The sequence below is a fragment of the Aptenodytes patagonicus genome, chromosome 20, assembly GCF_965638725.1.
Source record: "Aptenodytes patagonicus chromosome 20, bAptPat1.pri.cur, whole genome shotgun sequence".
Classification (NCBI taxonomy): Eukaryota; Metazoa; Chordata; class Aves; order Sphenisciformes; family Spheniscidae; genus Aptenodytes; species Aptenodytes patagonicus.
Genome location: NC_134968.1, coordinates 9,087,202 through 9,106,222, shown reverse-complemented (window position 1 = coordinate 9,106,222; position 19,021 = coordinate 9,087,202). Strand labels below are relative to the sequence as shown.

At 44.9% G+C, this 19,021-nt stretch overlaps 1 protein-coding gene across 1 annotated transcript; it reads right to left on the bottom strand.

Annotated features, from left to right (window-relative positions):
- Positions 1-3,196: 3,196 nt before the first annotated feature.
- On the bottom strand, positions 3,197-15,446 carry LOC143169240 (olfactory receptor 10A4-like). The gene is given in 5 exon segments (XM_076356514.1): positions 3,197-3,324; positions 6,765-6,840; positions 14,691-15,016; positions 15,019-15,115; positions 15,117-15,446. Coding segments are annotated over 5 exon segments (957 nt in total).
- Positions 15,447-19,021: the final 3,575 nt, after the last annotated feature.

Sequence of the window (19,021 nt, the reverse complement as noted above, 5' to 3'; positions counted from 1 at the left end):
GGTGAGTGTATAAAATAAACATATGAAGTATAAAAGGGCTCATTCTAAACAGATGTAAAATTCTCATCTGAAAATTAATAAACAGTTGATGCAAAAGAATTAACATAAGTAGCAAGGTGTCACAAATGTTACAACCACGATTTTCATGCTTCATCATCATGATCATATTAGTTTCTCCATTTTATTTTTAGTGGTATCCTACAGTTTGATTCAGCTGTCCAAGCATATGTGTCTAGTACTATTTTTAGAGTCTTAGCATATCCTGTCTGGTGCCATTAGAGAAATGCTGTAGATTATTCAAGATATCTGCATGGGGCTGGCAGATGTGACTGGAGCTACAACCTCAGACCCTTCTGGAAGGGCAGATAAAGGCTCAGAGGGGTATCCTGGGGCATCTCATATAGCACTAAGTGCTTATGTTCAGGTACGCTCCTACTCTGCTGTTTCAGCTGAATCATACCCACTACTCCTTTTCCTGTATTGACTAGATCTTCAAAGAATGTAGCTGGCGTTTGGATGCTGCTTCATTTGTACACTCCCATGGCTTATTGCCATTTTCCACATATATGTATCTAGTGACATCTGAGGTGCCCACTCAGCATATGGGAGAACCATGTCCTTCTGTAATAACAGCTACAGGTGAGACAGTATATCCTAGAATCTCTCAGCTGACACTAGGTGTCTATGTTTAGGAAACTGAACTACACCCATGAACTAGGTACAGATTAACTAGATACAGTCTGTCATTGGGGCTGAATTCTGCTTTTCATATTCATGCAGATGTCATTGGTGAGATGAATGAGGTGAAGTAAACACATGCTTTTGCATGTGGGCTGCTTGCATTGCCCTAAGTAGGAGCCAAAGCTTTGGTAAGGAATGGCATGCCTTTTCTCCACTCTGTACTGGAGTAGCAATAGGGAACTAAATAGGGGTGTTTCCGCACGCAGGTTTAGTCCTCAAAAATCCTGCTGAAGTGGTGGAAACCAGTGATTGGAGGAGTTTCTGGGGACAGGAAGAGTACTGGGAAGCTCAGGAAAGAGACTGTGAATCTAGGCATAAAGGTCAAGGCTACCTTCCTGTAGGACTTGCTCAAAATTTAAGTTAACTACCTTATTAATGACCTGGACAGAAAATGTTTGGACTAGGGAAAAGCAGTCAATGTGCTGGAGGGCAGGGCTACTGTTCAGAAGGACTTCAACAGGCTGGAGAAATGAATCTCATGAAGTTCAACAAATGTAAAGTCCTATACCTGGGACAGAATAGTCCTGTACAAATGGACAGGCTAGGGACTATCTAGGAAGTAGCTTTGCAGAAAAAGTCCTGGGGTCCTGGTGGATTACAGCCTGAGCATGTGTCATCTGTGTGTCCTTGCAGCAAAGGCCAACCGCATCCTTGGCTGTCTTATCAAGAGTGCAGCCAGCAGGTCAAGAAACAATTTCTCCCTACAATCCCTACATATGAGACTGCACCTAGAGTTGTGTGCCCAGATACACAGTATCTTTCTTGTGCGCATAGGAGAGATATTAGAATACTTGAGCAAGACCATTGGAAGGCCAGCAAGATAATTAAGGAGTTAGAGCACCCCAGCAAGAGCAGTCTTGTCCCAGGAGACACTCAGGGAGCAGGGCTTGTTCAGCCTGAAGAAAAGACTAAGGGAAAATTGTATTGCTTTCTCTCCTACCTAATGGAGGGTGTGGAGAAGGCAGAGGCAGAGTTTGCCTCTTTCAGAGTGCACGGTGGAAGGAGAAGGTGTAAAGAACATAGCCTGGATCATGGGAAATTCTGACTCAGTATAAAGAAGTGCTTTTTTAGCTTGAGGGTGGTCAAAGAGTGAAACCAATCTGAAGAGGCTGTGGTATCTATTCTTGGAAATGCTCTGAACTCAGCTGGATTAGGCCTTGAGCAGCCTGCTTGAACAGGCTTCACTTAAAGCAGGAAGTTGGACTGGAGACCTCACAATGTCCTTTCCAGTCTACATGATTTCATGGACTTAAGTAATTACAGGTTTTTATGATTGCAGGATTCTAGGTGGCTGTCATCTCCTACAGCAAGAAGTGGAAACGTACAGCAAGCGAGTCATCTTATTGCAGCTTCACTATTACTACACACCACTTCTTGCTGTAGGAGATGACATACTCCTAGAATCCTACAATCATAAAAACTCTGGTACTCATAGATACAGTCTTTACAAGACATAATGCTCAACCAAAAAGTATCTATTTAAACCAAGTGATCCAAACTTTTGTAAGACCTACCTGGAAGGAAATCACTCACTGGAAAAGGAAAACAAAAAGTCATTATATAACTTCTCCTTGTTGGTACAGAATTTTTTGCATTAACACCTGAAAAAGCAACAGAAAAAAGGGGAGCGGGGAGGGGGAGTGTGCTGCCAGGGGGATATCTGGGAGCTGAGGCAGTAGAACGTGCAAGAAACGACTAGAAGTAATGAGTGGTCTGGGACTGCCCCCCGCTGGGATTGTGTGGAGGTGCATGAGGAAGAAGTGATGGCTCCCATGCCCCATGAGCAGCCCCACCCCAACCCAGCACTCCCATCAGGGCCTATGCCACAAACAGTGAGTGTCCAGGGGCCTGTCCCCAGCCACTGTTGCAGCCAAAGTCTGCACCCACACAGGCACTTCAGGCAAGTTCGTCAGCCTGCCTTCCTGACACCCTTCCCTGACTTTTCGTTTTCCACTGTGACTCATCAGATCTAAGAGGATACAGGTAGGAAGCCAGTTTTGGACCAGCAAGGAAACCTTGGAAAAAGAGATGGGCATCTTGGGTCTTTCTTGTAGACAGTACTGAGCTTGCTCAGAGTCATACACCTGCAGAAAAGAGAATGCCAAAGCTCCAGACCTAGAAACGGCCCTGCTATGGGTGTCCTCTGGAAGCCTATATCCAAAGAAAGGTTCCCATTTTCTTGAGGGCCACTGAGACCTCTTTGTTCCCCAGAGGACAGACTATTTAGGTTGAGAGCTGGAGTCACCAAAGTGCACTAGGTAGCTACAATCCTTTCTCTGTCAAAGGAATAGCTGGGCACAGCCTGATGTCAATGTAGATGAATATGGAATAATGAAAAGACAACATGATGAGGGGGAAGAAGCGAGTAGACAAAGCTTTCCTCTTTCCTGCATGTGAGGTACAACTGGAGCATGCCCTCAGAGAAGGACATGGTATTCCTGAGGGTCAATAAACTTTACAGCATCTTGGGCATGATCATAGTGGTGCAGATGATGACCACCAGTGCTAACTGGAAGAGGAAGAGATACTTGGGATTGTGGAGGCTGGAGTTGGAAAAGGTAGCAGCAAGGATGACTGTGTTGCCTAGTGGGCAAAAACATGGAAAGGAGGAGGAAATGGAGGGGAAAAAAACCAGCATAATTAATATTGTCATAGAGCTTTCGTTCTTCATCACTGCATGCCCCCGGGATTCTTACAGGCAAAGGCACTGGTTTCCCATAGTTAAAGTGACATCCCTACAGCACAGAGATTAACCTAAGAGTTATTTCCCTAAACTCCATTTATAATCCAAGAGGAGAAACAGGCAATTCCTGATCCTCATGTGTTAGCCCTGCTAACCACCAGTCTACCTCCAGAACAGGCCAGTCATGATTTAGAACACCTCATGCTTTCCATGGGCTATAAAGTAGTCTAGGTGTCTAGTTCAGACATGGGTCTATGCTTTGCAGAAGCCCAAAATTAGGAAAGATGGTTCCCACCCAATGTAAACCACTCCTTTAGCCTTATTGCCACCTAGACCTTACCAAAGTGTTGTCCAAAATGTTAATGAGCTCAAAAAAAACCCCAAACAACACAGCTTAACTAAAAAAAAAAAAAAAAAATCATAAGGAGGAACACGTATGTTTCAAAAGGTATTCAACTAAACCCATTTAAGCTAAATGCAACATTGGTATCATTGCCAACCCCAGTTGTGCCAACTGCCAAATACTGATTCACCTCTATAACGGCAAAATCTTCTTTTCCTCTCCTTGTGCAATTCAGTTAGTAAGGTTTCATTGGGACAATTGTCAAAAATTTTCTACACCAGTACTGACATTTAAAAATGGGCCTTGAAAATCTTCCACAATTGTAGTGAATAATCATTGATATTTCTGCCTAAACACATTGTGGTCTGTGTCTATAAATGGACAGTGCTTACTTATTGAATGGATTAGTTTAATTCTGGGCTCCTCCTGAGCTGAACCACCCCATTCCAGCAAGAAACCCATTACTGCAGGGAGATGGTATGGAAACAGACTGCATCGAGAGTGTTTCCATCACTATCCCAGCAGATCTTGCACATGAAAATGGTCTTTTCTTGTGCCTCTTCAGGTCTGCAGTACGTACCATCATTGCTGTGCCACAATACAAAGCAAAATACCCTTTGGTACTTTGCAACATGACCCTGTCTTAATTTCAGACTCTTAATGTGGATACTTCCTTCCAGAGAAAACATTGTTTTAGCTTGCCATCACAAGTGGCTGAGAGCAGATCTTAGCAGTGTACACGGTTTATGTGGCCATTCCACTCCATGGAGTGCAAACCTTTTCCCATTAATTGGAAAAGGATAAACAATGAAAATGTGAGTCCATCCTGAATGTGGCCAGTGATTTAGTGGCAGCAGATGCAGATACAGCTGAGGTACCCAGTACCTTCTTTGTTTTGATCTTCACTGGCAATGTGTCCAAGAGACAGAACCTCAAGAAGAAAAGGAACTACCAATAGTGGGAAAGAATCAAGTAAGGAGTCTTTTGAGAAATCTCAACCCATACAAGACCATGAGATCCAGGGGAGTGTATCTGATGGTGCAGAGATGGCTGGCTGATGCCACTGTGAGGCCTGTGAGGCCTCTCCATCATCAGGATGGCTGGAGAGAGGTAAATGTTACACCCATCTTCAGAAGGGCAAGAACTATCTGGGAACTACAGGCTGGTCAGGCTTTAATCCAGGGGAAAACTGTGGAGCAAGTCTTCTTGGAAGTTCTTTCTGGAGGGAAAAGATAATGATTGGGAATAGTCAACATGGATTTGTCAACAATAAATCATGCCCGACCAGACAAATTACCTTCTATAATGGAATGATGAGAGCTGTGGATGAAGAGAGAGCTGTGGATGTAACCTACTTGACTTTAGCAAGGCTTTCAACATAGTCTCTGTTAAGGGAGCAGCCTCCAGCCACTGGAGCCCAGCCCAGTGCCCAGGGACCTGAGGTCTCTGCCCAGGCTGAGGCACACGGTTGCCACTGTCCCATCTGCAGCTCCAACCAGTAGCAAAGTTAAGCACGTATCCCAGAGACACACACATGCAGGCAAAGACACACACACACACACAGAGGCACATTCAGGACACTGACATGGCCAGTCACACAGACTGCCACAGACAAGGCAGTGCCTCCAGCAGCAGCCACACACAGGCCCCACATCACACACAAGCACAGCCAGCCACGTCCACTCTGCTGGGGTTGGCAGAGACAGGAGGTCACTAGTGCAGACACACACATGACACTCAGGGTTCACAAGCACACGTACATTTGTGGGTTCTCCAAGCATCAGCATGTCCCCCCTGTCCACCTGGTGCCCCTGCCTGGATCCCGGCCCTCAGACCCACCCCATGGGTCTCCTACTTGCTGGCTGGTTCAACTTGATGCACCAATCATGCAACATTCACACACTGGTCCCACAGGCACCCCACACTTGTGGGATCCCTGGGCACAGACCCTCTGCCCACCTGATTCCAGACCCACGGTCTCCTACTTGACAGCTAGTCCAGCTTGAAGTTTGTTAGTGAGTTACATACACCCCTGGTGCACACCAGCTTTGGGGAAGATACATTTGCCCTCTCCATCCACAGCGGCTGTCATCCAGGCACATGGGCTTATGACCCACAGTTCCACCCCTGTCACTGGTGCTGAGCCCTCTCATGCACTGCATTCATGCAAGTCCCTCCCAGTACCTGGTTTTGGGAATGCACATTGTTCCCTCCCCAGTGGTTGGCAGCTGAGACCCCACTGGCTCCAGTAGCTGACACTGCAGGCACCTACACTGCCGGTCTGACTCCAGTAGCTGGCACCAACCCACTCACACCAATCCCCTCAGTAGTTGGCACTAGTCCTTGCAGCACACGTACACACGGGATAGAGAGAGATTACGCAGAGAGTGAGTTAAGGAAGGATTTAATAAGACAAGACAGACTGCAGTGACCAGGTGCAGGGCTCAGTCAGACAAGCGCACTGACGGTCTCTGTTTCACATGCAACCCACCCCTTTTGTACCCCTTTCTGTCTATTTCCCTCTATGTTCATCCCTGATCCCCTTCCCCTGTACATTTCTTCCTCAGTTTGCACAGTCCCACCAGCCCCCTCCAGTACCTGGGACCATTTGCATTTTTATCAGTTGCAAAGTCCAGGTTTCCCCTCTCTGAAGTGATGCCTGCAGTTTCTTGACAGCCCATCAGTTAGTGTGACTGATTAGCTTTGTTTCTTGTTGTCTCCCTCAATGTCTCCATCATTGTTTGTGTGCCAGGGTTGTGTCTCTGAATGTTCTGTTTACTACTTTCTCCTTTTTCTTGTGATCCCATTTTGACAAGGTCCTTGATCAGATAATGTTGAGGGAGTAGATGGTCTCTCCTTCCACATATCGTTACAGTTTCCACAGCATCCTTGGATGTGTGGATATTATGGTCTGAATGGGTGGACTGCTAGACTGGGGAAAAACTGGATGGATGCTCTTTGGATTCAAAGGGAAATAGTGAATGGTTTGTTATCTACCTGGAGACTGGTTGTGATGGGATTTGCTCAGGGGTCTATCCTTGGATCTGTCCTGTTTAATATCTTCATCAAAGAGCTGGAGGAGGAAACAAGAAGCAGTCTCATACAATTTATAGAGAACATCAGTGTGAAGTGATGACACTGTCCATCACTGGCACTGATCAACAGTCAATATACTCAAGTGCAAGGGAGGCCATTCAGAAGGACCTAGACACACTAGAGCAACCTCATGAAACTGAGAAAGGATAAATGCAAACTCTTGCACCACGGATGGATTAATCACCTGCATCAGTACAGGAGGGTCGACTGCCTGCTTGGGTAGCAGCACTACTGAAAAATGATGGAGGCTATTAGCATCCTGAGCCATATCAAATAAACTGCAGCCAGTAGATCAAGGGAAGTGTTTATTCTCTTTTAACTCAGCATCTGGTAGACCATATCTGGAATACTGCTTCCAGTTTAGGGCTTCCCACTACAAGAAAAATGTTGATAGTCTGGAGTGATTCCAGTGGAAAACCAGGAAGATAGTGGAGGGCTGGAGCACAGGACATATGAGGAGATACAAAGGGAACTGGGTTTGTTCAGTTCTAAGAAGAGAAAGCTTAAGTCATATTTGATTAGACAAAACAAGAAATATTTTCATCATGAGGCTGTTCAAACTCTGGAACAGGGGCCCAGAGAAGATGTGGGACAGCACCCTTGGAGACATTTAAAATTCAACCAGACAAGGCCCTAACTGAACTATCTTTGAGAAGGAGGTTGAACTAGAAACCTCCAGAGGTCTCTCCCAAGTGGCAAGATCCTGAGCACAGCTAAAAGAGGCAGCTGACAGATGCAGCAGTTTGCACAGCAGTTTCTGGGCTCTGCTTCTTTGAGATCTCCTTGGGATATTCTCAAACGTCTGCAAACTTTGTCTGGGATTGTCAGGGGACTCCTAGGAACCCCCTAAGGAGCTTAGAGGGTGCCTGCTGCTGCCAGTTAAGGGTAAAGATAAGGATAAGGATAAGGAAAAGGAAAAGGATAAGGATAAGGATAAGGATAAGGATAGCCACAGGAGTCCTTAACTTTTGGCAAGCTTCCAGTAAGCTCTAGCAGCTTCTAATGACCTTTGTCAGTTGCCCTTGATGAAAGGGTCCATGTGGGATGGAGTTAGAAGGTTACTTCATAGCAGCCCCTATGGTGCTGTGTTTTGCATTTGTGGCTAAAACAGTGTGGGTAACACACCAGTGTTTTGGCTATTGCTGAACAGTGCTCACACAGCATCAAGGTTTTCTCTCTTCCCTCCCACCCAAAAGTGAGAAGGCTAGGGGGTGGGCAAGAGGATGGGAAGGGACACAGCCAGGACAGCTGACCCAAACTGTCCAAAAGGATATTGTATACCATGCAATGTCGTGCTCAGCAATAAAAGCTCAGGGAAAAGAGGAGGAAGGGCACATTTGGGGTTACGGTGTTTGTCTTCCCAAGCAACTATTACATGTGCTGAGGCCCTGCTTTGCAGGCAGTGGCTGGAAATCTGCCTGCTGATGGGAAGTAGTGACTGACTTTCTCTTTTTGCTTTGCCCAGGCACACAGCTTTTTTTTTCCCTTATTAAGCTGTCGTTATATTGATCCATGAGTTTTTTTGCCTTCCTTCTATTTTCTCCCCATCCCATGGGAAGGGGAGTGAGTGAGAGGTAGAGTGGGTGTTTAACAGCTGGCCGGGGCCCACCCACCACACAGTGGAACCTCCAGTAACTAACTAGTTGGGGAAGACACACAGGAATGTGCCCTGAGTCAGCCAATGCCTGGGTGGCAAGGTGTGTGGGAGAATTTGGATAGGTGTCTAGACCAGCTTTCACTTGCAATGGCCTGGGAGTTGATGCCTGAACAGACATGTAATCTTGCTGAAATCATCTGAAAGAAGGATGCCTTTTTTATACCAAAAAGAGATGCTGTATTCTAATGCTGAAAGGTAGAAGTCCTCTTCCTTCCGAAAACTGGTTTTGCCATAAAACAAAGCAAGGTCAAAGGACCTGCACAAGAGATCCAGTTTTTGGGAATAAAATGGCAAAATGGGTGTTGTCACATCCCAATGGATGTGTTCAATAAGATAACAACCACGTCCCCACCGGCTAGCAAAAAAGAAACACAAGCTTTCCTGGGCATTGTGAGTTTCTGGAGAATGTATATTCCCTCTTGTAGTGAGTTTGTGAGTCCTCTCTATTGAGTGACCTGAAAGAACAACTCTTTCAACTGGGACCCTGAGCTGCAATGAACCTTTGAACAGGTCAAACAAGAGAAAGTTCCTGCAGCAGTCCTTGGGGCAAGCCAGAAAGGACCAGCTGTGAGGAGTGTACTCTATATTACACCTGGGGAGCATGGTCTCACCTGGAGCCTTTGGCAGAAAACATTCAGAGACCCAAGGTTGACCTCTAGGGTTTTATAGCTGGGGGTATAGAGGATGTCATTACACCCCAAATGAAAAGGAGATACTAAGCAGCATATGAGGGGGTTTGAGCTGCTTCAGAGGTCAGCATGGATTTATGAAAGGGAAATCACGCTTAACCAACCTGATAGCCTTCTATAATCATAGAATCATAGAATCATAGAATCATTGAGGTTGGAAAAGACCTCTAAGATCATCGAGTCCAATCGTCAACCCAACACCACCACCCACTAAACCATGTCCCTAAGTGCCTCATCTACTCGTCTTTTAAATACCTCCAGGGATGGGGACTCAACCACTTCCCTGGGCAGCCTGTTCCAATGTTTAACCACTCTTTCAGTAAAGAAATTTTTCCTTACATCCAATCTAAACCTCCCCTGCCGCAACTTGAGGCCATTTCCTCTCGTCCTATCGCTAGTTACTTGGGAGAAGAGACCGACCCCCACCTCACTACAACCTCCTTTCAGGGAGTTGTAGAGAGCGATGAGGTCTCCCCTCAGCCTCCTTTTCTCCAGGCTAAACAACCCCAGTTCCCTCAGCCGCTCCTCATAAGACTTGTTCTCCAGAGCCTTCACCAGCCTCGTTGCCCTTCTCTGGACACGCTCCAGCACCTCAACGTCCTTCTTGTAGTGAGGGGCCCAAAACTGAACACAGTATTCGAGGTGCGGCCTTACCAGTGCCGAGTAGCTGGGGCACGATCACTTCCCTACTCAATGATGAGTATGAGTAATAATGAGGCGATTGGCTTGATGGATGACTGGAGACTTCAGTAAGGCTTTTCACACTCTGTCCTGCAACATCCTAATAGACAAGCTGACAAAGTATGGACTAGCTAACTGGACAGTGGGGTGGATTGAAAACTCGCTGAACTGCTGTGCTCAGAGGATTGTGATCAGGGGCTCAAAGTCCAGCTGCAGGCCAGTCATTAGTGGAGTACTCCAAGAGCCAATATTGCATCTAGTACTATTTAACTTCTTCATTAATGACCTGGATGATAGCACAGAGTGCACTCTCAGCACGTTTGCTGACAATACAAAGATGGGAGGAGTGATGATAGACCAGATGGGTATGCTGTCATTCAGGGAGACCTGAACAGGCTGGAGAAACAGGCAGAGGAACCTCATGAAATTCAGCAAAGGGCAATGCCAAGTCCTGGAATACCCCATGCCCCAGCACAGGCTGGGGACCAATTGGCTTCAGAGAATGATCTTGGGGTCTTTGTGGCTTAGTAGGTTTCACCAGATCCAGTTGCCCAGGATTCTGTCCAGTCATGTTTTGAATATCTCTGCAGGGGGAGACACCACAACCTCTCCAGAAAACTTGTTCCATTATTTGAGCACCCTCAGAGTAAAAAAGTTTTTTTCTTCTGTTCATATGGAATTTCATGGTTTTTAATTTGTGCCCATTGCCTCTTGTCCTGTCACTGGGCACCACTGACAACAGTCTCGCTCTGTCTTTTTCATTCTTTCCCATCAGGTTTTTATACACATTTATAAGATTCCCTCTGAGCCTTCTCTTCTCCAAGCTAAACAATCCCAGCTGTCTCAGCCTTTCCTCATAGGAGAGATGTTCCAGTCTCTTAATCATCTTTGTGGCTCTTTACTGGACTCTATCCAGTATGTCCATCTCTCTCTTGTACTGGGGAGCCTAGAACTGGACATGGTACTCCAGGTGTGGCTTCACCATCACTGAATAAAGGGGAAGGATCACTTCCTTCAACCTGCTGACAATCCTATGCCTGATACAACCCACGATACCATTAACCTTCTTTGCAGTAAGGTCAAGGTCACATTGCTGACTCTTGTTCAACTTGGTGACCACCAGGACTTCAAAGTATTTCTCTGCAGCACAGGGAAGTTTTTTGAGAATGTCTAAGTAGGGATTTAATGGATTTTCAAAGAGCACCACATATATGCCTTTAATGGTGTGTTTTCAGTCCTGGAATGCCCTTTTCTAACATTCAAGGAGAATCAGCTGCAGGAGAATGAGGTTTCCATTATGTACCATATCATATCAACCAGCACCATGAAGACTCTGCTGACTGTATTCACGACACTTCCTTTGAACATCATGGGGTAACAACCAGACAAGCAGACACCTACATGGAACACCTTTAGATGTTTTAGCCAGCTAACTGGAGCCATCCTAATTTCAGTAACAATTCAGTTGCCCAAACTGAATGTATGTAATGAGCTGAAATTCTCTCTAGACTCCATTAAGTTCCTTGGCGTGGCATTCAAGTACTCAAACACAGCTGATCAGTGCTACTTAAGATGCCATAGTGACGCATTGCATGGAGCTGGCAGATATGGACTGGACATAAGTGAGACCCAAAAATTTCTGAATTGGCTGCTGGTGGTCAGGTAGGGTAGGCCTGGGGGTCTGAAATTGTACTTTATGCCTGTGTGTGGGTAATAAAACACTGGAGGTAGGGAAAACGAATTCCTCACTGCCTGCCATCTCCAGATACCTACAAGTTGTCTGTTTCCCAGGTTGTCATCTTAGCTCCTTCTACAGTCAGAGGGTAAATCACATTTAGAGTTTAGTTCATGTTTTTGGTAGATCTCTTAGAGACTCGTGTGTTCCATTCTTACAGTTCTGTTGCCTTTCTGCTAAAACGCTGACAAATCTTCATGGAATCAGTTTCCACATATCCTCACATCATCTGAATGGCTCAACAGTAGCAGAAGACGCCTTCCCCTCTCCCCTGTGAAATGTAAAATGAACAGCAAGATAAAACCACAAAATACCCAAACAAAAAAAAAACAACCGAGAACAAGCCCATCTTTATCCTTCCTCCATCCCCCACCCCCATCTCTGTCTTGATAGCTTGGAGTGTTCAGTTTTCTCAGAGATATTGGGCTCAAAATCCTAGAAGTAACTTCTACCTTTTAGAAAGAAAATGAATAAATCAAAGTCTCAAAAAGGGAGTGATAGTAAGCCTAATTACTCTTAGATGCATACAGAGGCTTACTGAAATTCAGTCTTTTATTCTTAAATATAGGAGTGCATTGGAACAGGTAATTGAGGATCTCTGCTGCTGCATTCTTATGTGGAGAGTCCTGCTTTCATTCAGTAAAATACAGTTAGGTCCTACCAGGAGGATGCCTAATGCAACTTTCCATCTCCTGTGGAGGCTTGGAACCTGCTGTTTGTCCTTCTGATTAGTCCATAACCGATGACAACCAGCCTTTCCTAGGAAATAAGACTACCTACAATAACATATCCTTTTCTAAGGTCCGTTAGTGCCAAGTGCTGAAGAAAACAAACACACAAACAAACTAAAAAACCCTGTATTTACACTTACTAGCAGAGAAGGTGGTAAATTATCCCTTAAGTTCCTTCTTTAAGAAAAGTAAAAATATACAGTTAAAATTAATTCTTCTGTCTTTTTTTGCACTGCAGCTCAGCTTTAGCAGGATGCCTAGAGAACACCATACCCCCATCTCCCCCCTGTACACTATACCATAACAGTAAGGGCACTACAGGTTTCAATCCCCTCAGCTTGAAAAATGTGAGAATTCATCTCTCCTGCAGTCTTGACTGTTTCCCAAGTGCTACTTAAATAAGGTCATGACTACCCCTCCCTCTGCTTCTAATGTCTAATTGTGGTTTTAACAACTGCATTTTCTGTAGCTTTTTTATATGTTTCTGTCATAATCTATGGATGTAGTTTAGATAGGCTGTTCCATGGCCTTTTTAATAGAGTATATGACCAGAGAGAAAAGGACACAGTATTCTGTTAGGCCCTGATCCTAAATTAGGAATTTAAAGTAGGACAGATGACATATTCTCAAGAAGTGCCTGTTTCTCTTAATTATCAAGAGAAAAAAGGAGAGCTAGCTAAAATGCAAATGTCTTTACTGCATTTTTCTAAAATTAGGAATGTTGCAAAGGTGCAGAAGGCCTTGAATGAGGGCAGTATGAGATGAGGAGAGCAGGGAATGGTCTCTTCCAAAGACGTCATTCAGGGCAGGAGGAGGATCACAAAGATTCAAGTGGCCTAGTCTTCCTGGGTCAAATGAAGGTGTAACAGCAGGTAGGCCATCCCTGCACCAGCCGAGAAGGGCAAGGGCAACCCATTTCCACTGAGCACAGTCCAACCTCCAGCACACTGCGGGCACCTCTGCCACCTACCCAAGTATGCCAGAAATTCTCAACAGGGTCTGAGCAAAGAGGTCTCCCACACACATGCACACAAGCATACATGTACATGCATACACACACATGTGCACACATGCACACTCAGAGGCCGTTGGAGATCTGGTTGTTCTGAGGAGCTTCTCAGTCCTAGGATGCCCTGGCAGAAGGTTGGCACTGGAGATGACTGACAGAGTCCATCGTTACAAGATGGTGGTTGTACCATCTGGACTGCAAAAGAAGGCAGCTCATAGAACTGCACTCATGCTTGTCTCTAGTATTTGTCCCTAAAAGGCAACAGGCAAAACTCAGTGGAGACAACTCTCATGAGAGGTTTTTTTCTTGCTCATTATGATCATTCTTCTGTTTAAGCACATTCACCAAATAACACATCTTGCTCCCACTCACTCTTGGAAGACTAAATGATGATTCTTGGTCTCTGGAATCTGCTTGAAAGAGAAGGAAGATGCCCATGTGCTGTACTAAAACATGAGACACAAGAACCTTGGGAAATCTGGCCCAGGTTCTCTGCATTACCAGGTGAAATGGCACATACAGGCTGCTGCCACACTTTCATACAGGCACTTATGGACCTAGAACATTTGTTGGTCATGTACGAGACTGCATTCAGTTTCGTACTCTCTCAGACAAAGCTAGAGCTGATTTCCTCCCCTCTTCCAAATGACAGAAGATAAATGACTCCAAGGTCCTGAAGCCACTTATCTGTGAGTGCTTGTATAAGGCTCTCAGGCACTTCTCCAAAAAATTTTATTCATCGCATAAAGAACTAGTAACAGAGATATGCAAAATACAGATGACACTATGGCCCAGGTGACAATACACCTGTCCAAGATATATTGCAGTCTCTGCTATAGTGACTGTACTGTATGAAATATTAACTTTTTTTTCTTGGAAACAAAGACTGAAACCTCATTTTTCATCAGATGACACAAGGTGATATAACATGAATACTGAAGTACTAAGATTCATATACACTCATACTGGACAGAAGGAACACAAAATGTCTAAGTAGTGTTTGAGATACATTCATTTTCCAAGTGTTCCAAGTTATCAGGGTATTTAAAAAATGTCAAGCATAAAAGAAACAAAAAATCCAAGTATACAGAGGAGAAGAAAGATTCCTTTTAAGCAAAATAAGTTCATACCTTCCTCAGCTCAGCTATAATTTTAATTAGTACTCGTTTCACTTTAGTCCTCAGGCTGTAAATCAGGTATAATGTGGGAATTATGGTCGTGTATATGAAAGCTAGGACTTTCTTAGTGTCTTGTGAATTACTGGATTTTGGCCAAATTATGGTAAATGGTAAATCAAGGTCCCACTTGCATAATAAAGTGTTTACAACAGTAAGGTGTGAGGAACAGGTGGAGAAGATCTTGTGTCCGCCCTCTGCAGAGGAAATCTTCAGGATTTTGGAGATGATGCAGGCATAGGATACCAGGATGAGACAAAATGGTGTAAAGATGACCAGCACTGTGGCTGTAATGATCTGCTTTTCATACAAAGAAGTGGCAGTGCAGGTGAGCACGATGAATGGAGGAATATCACAGAAGAAGTAGTTAATCTTCTTGGGCCCACAAAACGGCAATGTGAACACCCAAGCTGTCTGCACCACAGACACAGTGTTACCACTGCAGCATGACGGCAGGACCAAGGAATGACAACTCTGCTGTTCATGATGATTGCATATCTAAGGGGGTTGCATATGGCCACATAACGGTCATAGGCCGTGGCTGCCAAAAGGTACCATTCAGTGGCTGCTAAGAAAAATCACACAGTAGAGCTGTGTGGCACAGCCCATGTAGGAGATGCTTCTGTCCTCTGACAGGAAGTTTACCAGCATCTTGGGAAAAACGATCGATGCTGTGGAAATATCCAGGAAGGACAGGACCCGGAGGAAGAAGTACATGGGCATGCAGAGGGTGGGGTGCACTGTGACCATGAAGATGAGAAGGTTCCCAATGATGGTGACGGTGTAAATTAAGCAGAATGTGAAGAACAGCAAGTGCTGCATTTCTGGGTGGTTGGACAATCCAGAGAGGACAAATTCAGTCAGCAGAGTGTGGTTTCCTGGTTCTGGTCCCTCTGTTGGCTTCATCTGGGAGGAATCAAATGGACAGACTGCCAGAGGGGTAGTCACTGCACCAAGATCGCTGTGCTTCAGCCAGTTACTCAAGTGAGGAGTCTCTTGGGAATCCCTGGAGAGCCACTGGATCGAAGGGTGCAACTCTAGAGCTGGCTTAGCTGAACAAAGTAAGAAGGCAACGACTGTGCGTGCTGAAAGCGCGTGATGTTAATGCTCTCTAAGTTTCATAGTTTGGGATAGTGACCAAGCATACAACTATGAGGAGTTGGTATTTCGGGGTTAGCTCCATTATGGGTGCATGGTTAATTGTGCTCCCCACAAATGTCAGGTCTGTGGTCCCAACTGGTTCCATAGGCGCTCTCTGCACTGAAGGGAAAGCCCAGCTGACAACCAAAACACCCACAGTCCAAAGAAAGCAAAACCAAACCAAAACAAAGCAAACCCAAATACCCTTTGTCCATAGGCAGGCAAAGGAAGAAGGAATAATTAGAAGGAAAGATACCCATAGAGAATGCTAAGAAAGTGTAGAGGGTGAAGCTCAGTACTATCTGCTTCATTAGTCACATTGCCTCATTACCCTGATGAGTGTTGCTGTGTGTATGATGCAGATGGGATATTCATGCAGCGCTGTGCCAGCCGTGGCAGCTTTGTGTTTTCTTACTGCCCAGAATGGGAAACTGATGCACAGAGAGAGAGAAGAAATTAGCCTGACACAGAGGAGAAAGGGGTCATTAATTCTGCGTTCTTCAGACTCGTCATCTCTTACTGAAGGGGCAACCAGCCACTGGACTACACTGGTAAATCTCAAGGCACAGAATGCATTTTGGCAGCAGAAATGTACCCACGTATGGGGACAGAGTGGGGAAGCACCTTTTCCACTGTACACACATGGACCTGGTCAGGAGACCATATCACACAGAGAAGGACACATCATCAAAGGAAGAACAGCACATACAGCCCTGTTGTGAGACATCCATTTGTTCTGGTGACTTAATCCTAGGGTGTAATTCTCACATTCAGCACCTTTGCTTGCACTGTTCTGGAGATCTCTTGGGGAAGGACTTGAGGATGTCTCCAGCAGTTTCTTCCTCAACAATGGGGAATACATAGAATGTGATTGCAGGGTACAAAGGCTCATATTTATTCCTTAGATCTTTGCATTTGCTTGAGATCCCTTTTGCAGAGATGTTGATGTCAATTTTTAAAGTTAGATGCCCTCACCCCCACTCCACCGACTGTGCTGTGGGACTTCTCTCTTCTTTCTTCAGAAATCTTTACTGGAGAGACAGAAGCACACCTATAGTAGGACTTATCTCACTCCTTTTATAGGTGATGTGGTGAATCAGACACTAAATGTTTCATTTCTTTCACTGTGATGCAGTCAGTCAATCAGTAGGACTTCAGCTTCCCTTACTGGGGTGTCTTAAATTACTTGATATCTATTTTTTGGCCACTGGGCTTTCTGACATGAACAGAGAAGTGAAAATAATGCGAGATGGAGCCACAGAGGATTTTAGGGGAAGGAAGGAAGGAAGGAAGGAAGGAAGGAAGGAAGGAAGGAAGGAAGGAAGGAAGGAAGGAAGGAAGGAAGGAAGGAAGGAAGGAGGGGAGGGAGGGAGGGAGGGAGGGAGGGAGGGAGGGAGGGAGGGAGGGAGGGAGGGAGGGAGGGAGGGAGGTTGTTTATAGTGTGAGATGGGGGCAGAAAGCCAGGCCTGCACCAATATGTGAAAATGTGGATATGGTTCTGTCACTCCAATACTGGATGGAGTAGGTCATGGGTAGGCTAGGAGTGATGTTCTTTGTCACTGAGGCCTAGCAGTTAATGGCTGCTTACTGTTGCCTCTCCCCTCTTTCCTTCTGCCCCTCCCTAACATTTTGTCTACTAGGAATTGTATGACAGAGGACCACCTAAAAGCGGGGGTGTTATTTGACTTCTCTTACCTGACCTGTGACATATATATACACAAGACCTGTTCATTCTGTTCACATGACTTACTGAATTTCTGAATATTTACCCACATTGGGATAACAGCTTAATTCTATATTTCCTGCCTATCTTCTATTGTACTAGCTCATGATGAGATCAATTTACACTAAAAGTCATGTGGTTCTGCTGTTATCCTTAATCCATTGAGCAGTTTGCCAGTTCTCCCACAGATTTTCTAGTCTTGGTGAGTCAGCACCAGTTCTTTGAGTGGTTGTAGAATCACAGGGAGTCAAAATGAATTTTCTGTAATAGTCCATAGAACTGCAGATACTACAGACAGCTGAACATTTCATTTTATGGCAAATGTGCTAGTGAGTAAGTACATAATGACAGAAAAGTTTTTGTCTTTAATACTTGCTTCTTTAAACAAGTGTGTTTTACTAACCGTGTCACATGTCACGAAGAAGAGATCATTTTAATGAACACAGAACAAGGAAGGTTTTTTAATGTTTCCTTTAAGAATACTTAAAATTTTGCAGGTAAGAGGCTGTCATTGCAGATGTCAGAACAGACAGGGAAAAAACCAAACAAACAAACAAAAAGAACTGAGAGAGAAAAAGAAAGAGAGAGAGACAGAGGAAGCAAATCATAGAAGACACATGCAAGCCATCTACAGGAACAGATTCTGGCTGATAAAAACTCCTGTAAAATAACAAAGAATGTTTGCAGTAATAGTAGGTGGCAAAACCCAATGCTATGACAGGGATCTTTCTAACAATTCTGCAACACAGAAGATCATGTTACTGTGCCCAAGGCTATTTCCTGGCACTGTTTAATTACATAGCATGTGTATATCCTTAGAAGCCCAAGGAAATTTTAAATGAAGGCTATATATTCTATGTCCAGTGTCCTGGTTTCGGTAGGGATAGAGTTAATTTCCTTCCTAGTAGCTGGTACAGTGCTGTGTTTTGGATTTAGGAGGAGAACAATGTTGATAACACACCAATGTTTTAGTTGTTGCTAAGCAGGGCTTACACTAGTCAAGGACTTTTCAGCTTCCCATGCTCTACCGACTGAGAAGGCTGGAGGTGCACCAGAAGCTGGGAGGGGGCACAGCCAGGACAGCTGACCCAAACTGGCCAAAGGGACATTCCATACCATGGGACGTCATGCTCAGTACATAAACTGGGGAAAGCTGGCTGGGGGGGCCGCTGCTGGGGGACTGGCTGGGCATCGGTCGGCGGGTGGTGAGCAATTGTACTGTGCATCACTTGCTTTGTGTATTATTATTATTATCATATTATTATTATTATCATCATTTTATTTCAATTATTAAACTGTTTTTTATCTCAACCCATGAGTTTTTTCTCACTTGTGCTCTTCCAATTCTCTCCCCCATCCCACCGGGTGGGGGGGAGTGAGCGAGCGGCTGCGTGGTGCTTAGTTGCCGACTGAGATTAAACCACGACATCCAGGTAGAACCAATCCCCATATCTGGAGTAAAAGTGGATATGAAGGCCCGGGTGTAGTCTTCGTAGAAACATCAAAGTAGACAGATCAAAATTAGCATCTTGGTTATGTGGGTCCTTTCCAAGGGTCCACCTCTAAGATGAATGAACTCTTAAGTCTCAAATGGGTTTTTGGACGTGTCTGTCACTTA